Source organism: Mesoplodon bidens (assembly GCF_964165515.1).
Source record: "Mesoplodon bidens genome assembly, chromosome: 2".
Taxonomy (NCBI): Eukaryota; Metazoa; Chordata; class Mammalia; order Artiodactyla; family Ziphiidae; genus Mesoplodon; species Mesoplodon bidens.
The window spans coordinates 112815378-112825481 of record NC_138177.1 but is presented as its reverse complement, the minus strand read 5'-3'; the positions used below and the strand labels follow the sequence as shown (position 1 = coordinate 112825481).

Genomic DNA, 10104 nt, shown 5'->3' with positions numbered 1-10104 from the left:
TTAAGACTACTTATCTGCAGTCATCCTTCTTGGGTCAAGACATTCCTGCTGAAACACTTGTTCAAATATTCCTCTGGAAATGACCAAATTCTCAAGTAACAAGTGCAAGTAAATTCTTGCACTAGATTTGTCAGTGTTCATAATTATACCACAGTTTATATTAAATAAATAAATTAATAAATACTTTGATTCCTTTATTAGTGAATGACTTGGTGTAGTTAGGTGTTTTCCAAACCTTAGTCAATAGAACACTAGTCCTGGGAGATGCATTTCAATAAGATACCATAGTGAAATTAGTTTAGGAACTAGTGTATGTCCCAGTCCCTTGCTGGGGACTCTCAAAGCATCTTAGAATACTAAAGACTCTTGATAGGTCCTGAAAGTAGGAGGAAACACATTCCAATTTATACATCCACTGTTTTCCACATTTACTTGACCGTGGTGATGGACAATTTCGTCACTGTATTCTATATGTACATGAATAATCACTAAGAGACTACTCTCTGCAAATTAAAGATCTATTATCTTACTTTCTACAAAAGTGCTAAATGTTAATCTTATTTTAAGGCACTACAAGAACTTTTCTAACACTTGAGATTATTTCAGAATGATTTATTTATAGTTTTAAAAGATTTTCAATCATTTACTACATGTATATTTATCTTACAAATTATTTGATAAAATAGGGAGATACTAAACTACCCACATCTTTATCTGAAAAAAATCAAAAATTCAAAGTTTAAAGCTTTTATAGAATATTTCTACTTTATAAAATAACAAATCTTTAAAAATACATTTAAAAAGTTAATATCTATATCACTTGTTGCTGAGGTATATATGCATTAAAGTTCCTATCATGATAGATTTTTATCCAAAGAGCTTCCTTTCTTTAAAGGAAAAATATTCAATTTCTTTATACACAATCATCTTATAGACAATGGTAATAGTGGCAATAAGACTAGGCTATGCTTCTTATTGAGGTTTAGTATATTTTAATAGTGATAAAATTATAAATTCCTGAAAAAAAAGTCATAGCTGAGATGCTGACATATTTCTATTCAGATTAGTAATACTATTGTTATAATGATGCTAGAAAGATATAAAAATGTCATTTCTAAATTTTAGACCAGTCTACCTTCCAGCTAACTAAGAGAGGAATTGACACGAATTCTGTTTACTCAACCTGACTTTAATAGCAGGTAAAGTTATCCCCACAGTTCTACTGCTGACTCTACAGCAGAAGAAAATTACTGTGAAAATATATTTCATCACCCTGAAAGCTTAATTGAGAGCCAGTCTCTTCTACTACTAAAAACAGTGTGTGTGGGGGGGGGGGGAGGAGGGGGAACAGAAATAACCATTTGATGACATATGTAGCTTTCTTATATTAAACATTTTTATTATAGTAACATATCTGAGTAATTGAAATAACTTCACCATACAGATATCACATGCTGAAGCATGACAATGCAATACTAATTGCACATTGTGTTGACATTTCAAGCATATTTTCTGTAACAACATTTGCATTCATATACAGGTAGTAAAACACATGGGGATAATTTGAGTCATGATTCATGGTAGCAAATGTATTGCTTTCAAGCTAACCCTCAAACCCAGAATCTTCAGCAAATCTATTAATATTCAATGTAGTAGCATGTACATTAGTTATTGTATGAACCAACCAGCTCAGGACCAAGAACTGTCACTGTTAGCCTTTGAAAGAGAAATATCAGCATTATCTGATTATTTTTGTAAGGTAAGTCTTCTTACTAATTTAGATATTAGTGTACTGAATGATGACTTTACCAATAGTTTTCAAATTAGCAGGTGGGGATAAAATAAAAACTTTATGTAGCTCTTTTTAGGTAATACAGCCCAGTTAATGCAGAATGTTTCACCTGAATAGTTGTCCTTCAATACCCATAACAAGGCAAAAAAGCACCAAAAAAGGGCAAGAATCTCAAAGTGTGCAATTAGTTTTAATTTAACATTTTTTTGGTCGCAAGACTGTTATTTGTGGCCATTATCTTGGTTCATATGGATCCAGGCAATTAATGCTTTTTAGACATTGAAAGTTCAACCTTGTTCTTAAAAATCTCAGCAGAAAAACTGAACTTGATCCAATAACACATCTTATAAGTTTTATTGTTGCTGAAGCAAAAATACACCACCATAAACCAATGTTTAAAAGACAGGATTTCTCTTTTCTTGAATTTGTCCATGCAAACGTCAAAACTTCAAGTGGAACTTAAAGTTTAAAAAAGAAGAAGAAAGAAAAAACAGTGTAAGGAGTAAAATTTTGATCATCAAAATACTTTCAAAATTTTAATTTATTGGTAAGTAGCATTAGTGCAAAATATTTAGATAACTAATTCAGTTCTTGAAAGCTTTATTAAATTTCTCAATTTAAAGACAAAAGAAATTTTCAAAAATCATCAGGTCACAGGAACACAACTAATTGTACTTACACTTTTTATTGTTTAACCCTTAGAACCAAGTAAACTAAGACTCAAAATGTAAAACAGCATTACAGAACAGAAAAGGAAAGTATTTATTGTCACTCTTCTCAAGGTATTTGGTATTATATTTTAAAGAATATACGTTTAAGAATGAAGCAATGCTTTATAGAAAACTAGAAATAATAGAGTTTATGCAACTATTAATTTTTTGGTACTTTTGAAAATAAGTAATGTGGAAGTTTAGATTTAAAGAGAAGTTTTAAATGGAATGACTTTGTCATGCTAAAGAAGAAAGCATTTGGATTAATTTATATTAAAACATGATATTTAGATTTAGATAACAAAATTCTATAATCATATACTTTCCAAATTTAAAAAAGAATTAGAATGAAATCTTTTTCTTGATGTCTAGAAGCCACTATCATATAGCTGTGTGTCAATATTAGATGAGAAGAAGATTGGGGTTTTTTGCTTGAGTTTGGTTCATTTTAGTTCTGGGGGGAAGAATTAGTAGAAAAATTTTGTGTATTTAGACCTAATTCAGATATATGAAAAAAATTGTATAGAGCTTTGCATCTGACAGAGGTTAGCATTGGCATTTCCATATTTGATCCTGTTATAACTTCATTTTTACACATGCAACATGAAATAAAATTTGTTGCTAATAATCATAATATGAATCACAAATAGTTCCTTCAACAGAATACATAAGCAAATGGTAATTATTACAATGCTGGATTATTACAGTGAAAACTAATCTGCAATCTCATACAATGTTCATAGATAATAATTGAACATTAAAAGGTTACTTCTTGAACAATTCTGGAATCATTCCAAACATATACAGTTCTGGAAAGCATTAGTCACAGAATGAGCAGGGATATATTTTTTAATAACAGAATGAAAATATGCTTTATCATAAGTAAACCAAATTCCCTATCAAAATCTCTTGGTAAGATTGGATAGCTTCTGAGTTTTTCAGATAAAGTTATTTTCTCTCCTAGAAGAGAGAGAGTCAGACCCATGCTATCACTTATACTGCTACGTTTTAACTCTATGAATAAAACTTTTATAATAAAAACAAAGAAACATTTTATATCACTAAAATATTTCTATGGCCTCTAAAGTCTTCCACGGTTTATTACTGTATCTTCTTTTCTTAGTTTCTCATTAGGGAATAAGCATTAACACAACCGTAGTCCACAGCATACCAGGTAGTATACATAAATAATGAGCACATGGCTTTTATCCACAACTTCATCATATCAGACTAGATCAGTATAAAGAGGCAAATGTGGGCAATAAAATTCTAGCACTCAAACAATGCCAGACTTAGGTAGCTAGAGGAATGAAAATGAAATTTGCTCATCAGTAACTAACTGGGTAGTTTCATACATTTAAATTTACTTTTTTTGTATTTATTTTTCCCCAGGGGAAGACATGTTAGACATTCTTTTTTTGTTTTAAATAAAAATTTCACTTTTATACTACTAAGAGAAGAACTTCCAAAGTACCCACTCTAGCAAATTAAGTCACCATTGTGATTTAAGCTAATGCAAGTGAGTGGCCAACAAACTGGGTTGATATCATATACCAGACACTTGAAATTGTGTCTCATTCATGAACAAGTCATGAATTTCAGTGAAAAGTGACTAAAACTGCTCCATGAAAAGGCCTACTTGATGATCATTCCTATAATAATTTTGTTACTATCCCAATTTTTGCATTATTTATTCAAAAAAATTCTAAACATATTTAAGAATTCACAAAATGGCGTCATAAGCACTCAGAGCTACACTGCAATTTCCTTCATCCTGACATCCTTATCCTCTTTTCCCACAAAGACAATAACAAACTCTTCTTTGGGATGCAATTAGCAAGGAAAAGTATCCACTGGAATACGGACGGTAGGTAGTCATAAAGAATCAAGTAGCCAGCAATAATTTAGGGAAGAACCTACTTTATCCTAATACAGCCTCAGAACATGGCTTTAAAAGCACAATATATCAACTTACAACTTTGGGTTGCCAGTTATCCAGCTTGTGAATTAAAGCAGGCCAGTTTGCCCCTCTCAGTTCTCCTTCTGCTTTGGGACCATTTCTCGATTTACTGGAAATAGCTTTCAGGATAGTAAAAGGAGGTAAAACACTCATGAATGTTGCAAATAATTACCATCTGTGAGAAAATAAAGCTACTGGGAGAAGTTTAAATAAAATTCTAAAAGGTGAATATTGCAATCTCTAAGGATATCCATGGTACTATTTATATTTGTATAGAAAACTAAAAGCTCACTCATTGTTTTTGAAACTGCAAGCAAAAAAAGGAAGTAAACTGCTATGAAACTTACACTTAATAACTTTGGACAAGAAGAAAACTTCAAACTCTATTTTGATTTTTTAAAAATTCTCAAGAGCACATCGATGACTAATAATATTTAGTAATCAGAATCTTCTATTTGCAATAATTTAGATTATTTTCTATGGTGCAATATGAAACTCTGTATTAGTCTTTGCAATGTAAGTTGGTCTCAGCATTGAGAGACTTATAAAATAAGTGTGACACATCATTCTGTAACACTGAAATAAATTTAAAATATCAGCTCTTTGAACAGAAGAAATTGTATTTGACCATATGTACTCATCAGAGATATACTTTCCAAAAAAAAGTGAATGTGGTAACAGTGGTAAGAGATACAAAAATCATATGGAACGATTCTGTCATTACCACCATTTTCTGTTCCCTTTATGTGACTCCCAATAAAAAGTAAAAATACAAGCTAGTAAGTTTTGTTTATTTTTAATCCACTGGATTGTCTTCCATTTTAGATCATAATATGACCTTACCAGATCCTTACTGAAAATTTACATTATCACTTTCACAAGTAGCTAAATTTCCACACTGAGGGATAAAAATCTTGGAGAATCTGGTTGGGATTTTATAGTACTTTACAGTGTGCTATAGTAATGACAAACCTGTTTCATACTTAATCCTATCATCAAGCAACACCAGGCTTCTAATTTTTGTTTTCATTTTAAATAGCTACTATATATGAGAATTAATAAGGTAATTTACTATTAATGTTTTTTCAAGTCAAAAGACGTATTACCTAGAAAATAATTTAACACTGTAATGGGATCTTCAAGATCAATTCTGTTTTATATACTCTGCAGCAAAAATAACATTTCTAGTAGGAAGGTATTAATTATAAACCTAGCAAATCCTAGACATTCACATATTTGTGTAAACAATTTTAACATGGTTTATTACATTTCCAGAAAGGTTAAGTCTTATATCCAGTTTCCTGCTAATTCTTCCTTCATATATTATAATAAATATATATGTTATTTGAGTGCATGTGTGTATATAGTTTCACACACATATATGTCATATATACATAAAACAGCACTTAATGGTCACTGTCTTTGCAACGTTAAGTTGGGAAAAATATGAATTGTTATTATGCATAACCCATGGCGATCTTCCCTCTGTTTCACAAATGGCCATACCGGGATGTAAACAAAACATTTGAGCGAGCCATTCCAGGTGAACTGTATTTCAAGTTGTAGGTTGGTGTTCTCATGAAGAATTGTGTACTTCCTGGTAGTAAATACCTAAAAATGATAGTTAAAAAATTAGACTTTACAAACTAATATTAACATCTCTCACTAAAATATTATGTGGTTAATAATTTGTACATCTTACATGAGAAATGATACTATAACAATGCAACCCACATAAAAAGATTTCCTCTCCTGAGTTGAGGAGGGGAGGCAGGGAGAGGGTCATAAAGCCTCACCCAAATAGTTGAATATAGCTGTAACATGTGATCTTAGTGTCCCGAGATATCCCATAAAGATCCATGAACTCACATGCTAGGAGACTGTTTATATGACTCATGTTAATTTGGAATTCATCATTCACCTCTGTAAATAATGTGTGTAACCAGCCAAATATTTCTTAAAAACGTGACATGAGAATTTGGCTAACCAATTAAAATAATTGTTTCAAGGATGTTGAAACCATTGATTACAATTTAATAAATATATCATTGATGTGTTATGACTATAGGTAATCTAAAAGAAAAAGTTAAAGATTAACATTCATAACTAGATTGTAAATTTTAAATTCTTGGACTACTGGGTACTTGTGATTATAGAAAACCAAAAACAATCATAATTACAGGTTGCATGCAACCTTTGCAGCCAAATATATTTCAGAATACATAAATTTTCCAGATTTTAGGACACTATAGTGTATATATTATATATAATGTAACAACATCAGGGTCTTGGGGCAGCATCCTGTAAACAAATCATTAATATTTCTGTAGTGAAACAGAGAAATATTCACAATTGGATAAAGACTATAAACAACTTCGTGTCAATTCAGATGTGCCAATAAATGGGTTACTTTTATTTTATTTTAATTCGTTTGAGTTTTCAGAGCTTTGGGATGCAGTAATTAAAAGTAGGAGTGTGTGCCTGTATAATCTGTTTTCTCTGGAAAACCTCTGATTAGCATTAGGCCAGTCCAATCTATATGTCGAGAGAGAAATGATCAAGGAAATCCACATAAGCAAATGCAAATAAGCATCACTATTAAAAGTGTTAAGTCCTGGTAATGATGAGAAGGACATGCTAGAAAGTCAGGACAAAAATATCTATAAAAAATTCCAAGAGCAGAAGTAGCAACAGGAGATTTATAATTAGTCTTGATAAAAGAAACGAAGGTAGAGCATCAAATCACTTATTTTCTTCACTCGACTTTAGCATCTTCCAGCCACAGTATCATACTTCCAAAGACACATGAAGAAATTGAAGGCCAAGGATTAGCTACCTCTTCTATATGAAATAATGTTGGTAACTACTAATCTCTGTGTCAATGGGAAATTATATTTATAGTTGTGTTATATGAATTTTGTAGAAGAATATGAATTCATTATGATCAAACTGCATACAGCATTCAGATTAAAATGGCAGAATTATCCATAATATTCATAAACATCATTTCATCATGAATTATCTGATAATATCCCCTAAATCTATTACTTAATATCACAAACTATAAATAATTGACCAAATCATTAAGTTAATAGAGCAGTTAAATAATATAAAAGCTAAATTAAATCAAAATTGCACAATGGGTGATGAATAATGAAACAATTGATTTCTCACATCACAGATTATATAAATTATTTTCTTAATATCACTTAGGTAATTTATATGGATTAATTATTATGTCAAGAGCTAGTGGAGTCATGATGATTGATCTGATATCTTCTGCCAGGAAAAGGCTACCCTTCCTATCTAGGGCAAAGGTGCAAAAGAAACTAAAGTGTTTGATCAAAAACCACTATTCCATATTAGTTGAGAGTTATTCTATCTTCTACTGAAAATACATTCTGATTTCATTGATAATTATTATAGTAAACAGTAACTTTGGCCGACTTTCTTTTGAAGAATTTCCAAGCAGTAGTTACTACTGACATTACGATAACATTCACATAGCCTTCTGAGCTAAAGATCTCCATTTTCACAGATGAAAAAATAAAACTACAAAGTCCAGGGTTAGAGCTAACTTATACTATTTTCTTTAACACTATTTTGTATTTTAAAAGTGTTTTTGTGTGCCAGGACCATTATAATTGATTTTAAAATATTAGTTATTTCTAATGATTTTCTATGATACATATTATTATCAGCTCCATTTTAAAGATGAAAACACCAGAGTGCACAGGAGTTAAATGCCTCGCCCACAGGCACGTAGCTAGTAAGTGGCAGAGCCAGGATTCAAATCCATTTGGTCTCACTCCAGAACCAGTGCTCCCAGCAACTATACTATACTGTCATTTCTGTGTGAATCCCAATTTTAAAACTAAAGGATATAATGGTTATACTCATTTTTTTCAGAAGTATAAAGTATAAAAAACCTAGAAAGTAGAAAAATATTATATATCCGCAAACCTAAACTTTTTAATAGAAGCAGAAAAGGCTAAAATAAAACTTTAAAGACTTAGAAAGGAAAAGAAATTCAGTGTGAACTAGAAAAAGCATATAAAATCACATTGGAAGAAACACCTTGCTTCCCTAGAGCAAGTGCTGTGGGATATTTTAAAGCATTACAGGGAAACACAATGGATTATTTGCCTTAATATCTCCATTAGTATCTCTTGGGAGATCCCACACTAGCTGAACATCAAAGATTATTTTTGAAATGTTCTTTGCAATGAAGTTAAATAACAATTTGATTTTTTTAGCAGGAAGAATCTCTAGAAAGTGGATCTATAGACTGTATCTAAAGAGTTTGTGCTAAAGCACCAAAAAATGTGAAGTTTCCAGCTTTATTTTTATTGTAGCTTACTCTCAAAGTACAAAAATAGCTAACTTGTAGCTAACTCATCCCAAGGAGAAACACCTCAGACTACCCTATTTGCTTCACACACATACCCTTACTCCTCATCTGAGACTAGCTAGGCACATCTTCACATATCTATCATATAAATGTAAAACATGCATTTGTCTAATTCCTCCTTGAGGTAGAATTGTTTGGTTTGTCATGTACCAACTTACTGCTGACCATGGAGAATCTCTAGAACGTGAAGTATTTCAAGAGTGGTACGTTAATTAGGCTTGAAAGAAGCTACAACCACCTCTGAGATCTCCCTGGAGGAAGACCAGGACCCCCAATCCTCCTAGAATAAACTCAGCTTCCTCGTTTGGGGAACACAAGGTAAATAAAGTTCATCGCCATATTTGGGCTGTGTTCTTTTTAATTTTTTTAAATTGTGGTAGAATATATATAACATGAAGCTCCTTACCATTTTTAGGTATGCAAGTTCAGTACATTAAATAGATTCACAATGGTTGTGTAACCATAACTATGATCTGGTTCCAGATCTTTTTCATCATCTCAAACAGAAACTCTGTGCCATTAAACACTAAATCCCCATTTCCTCCTCCTCCAGTCCCTGGTAGTCTCTATTCTGCTTTCTATATCTATGAATTTGTCTATTCTAGGTACCTCATATAAGTAGAATCATACTATATTTGTCTTTTTGTGTTTGGCTTATTTAACTTAGCATGTTTTCAAAGTTCACCCATGTTGTAGCATGTATCAGAATTTCATTCCTTTTTATATAGGCTGAATAATATTTTATATTTATAAATTTTATATAATATTATGTAACAGTATTATATTTATATTTATAATTTTATATAGGCTTAATAATATATGTATATACCACATTTTATTTATCCATTCATCTGTTGATGGACATTTGGGTGGTTGCCAGCTTTTGACCTCTGTGAATAATGTTGCTATGAACATTGGTGTACAAGTATTGGTTTGAGTCCTTGTTTTCAATTCTTTGGGGTATGTACATAGGAGTGGAATTGCTGGGTCATATGGTAATTCTATATTTAACTTTTTGAGGAACTGCCACTGTTTTCTACTGCAGTCACACCGTTTTATATTCTGAACCAGTGCCAGCTTCTCAATGTCCTTACCAAGACTTATTGTTTTGAATTTTAAATATAATAGCCAGTACACTGTATTGTGGTTTTAACTTTGATTTGGGGGGAAGCCCTAGTTTCAAGTCCCACCTCTTGTCATATGCCAGCAACGTGGATTTGGATGGGCCATT

At 31.6% G+C, this 10104-nt stretch overlaps 1 protein-coding gene across 4 annotated transcripts in view; it reads right to left on the bottom strand.

The window, feature by feature from the left end:
• Positions 1–1291: 1291 nt before the first annotated feature.
• TTLL7 (tubulin tyrosine ligase like 7) overlaps positions 1292–10104 on the bottom strand; it is a 153707-nt gene continuing 144894 nt past the window's right edge. For 2 of the 4 annotated variants that reach the window (XM_081225766.1, XM_081225768.1), the window contains one exon: positions 1292–6073. In XM_081225766.1, the coding sequence (XP_081081892.1) occupies positions 5953–6073 (121 nt within the window). In that variant the 3' untranslated portion in view covers positions 1292–5952. The remainder of the gene's footprint in view (positions 6074–10104) is intronic. The other 2 variants (XR_014015179.1, XM_081225767.1) reach the window with 2 other exon arrangements.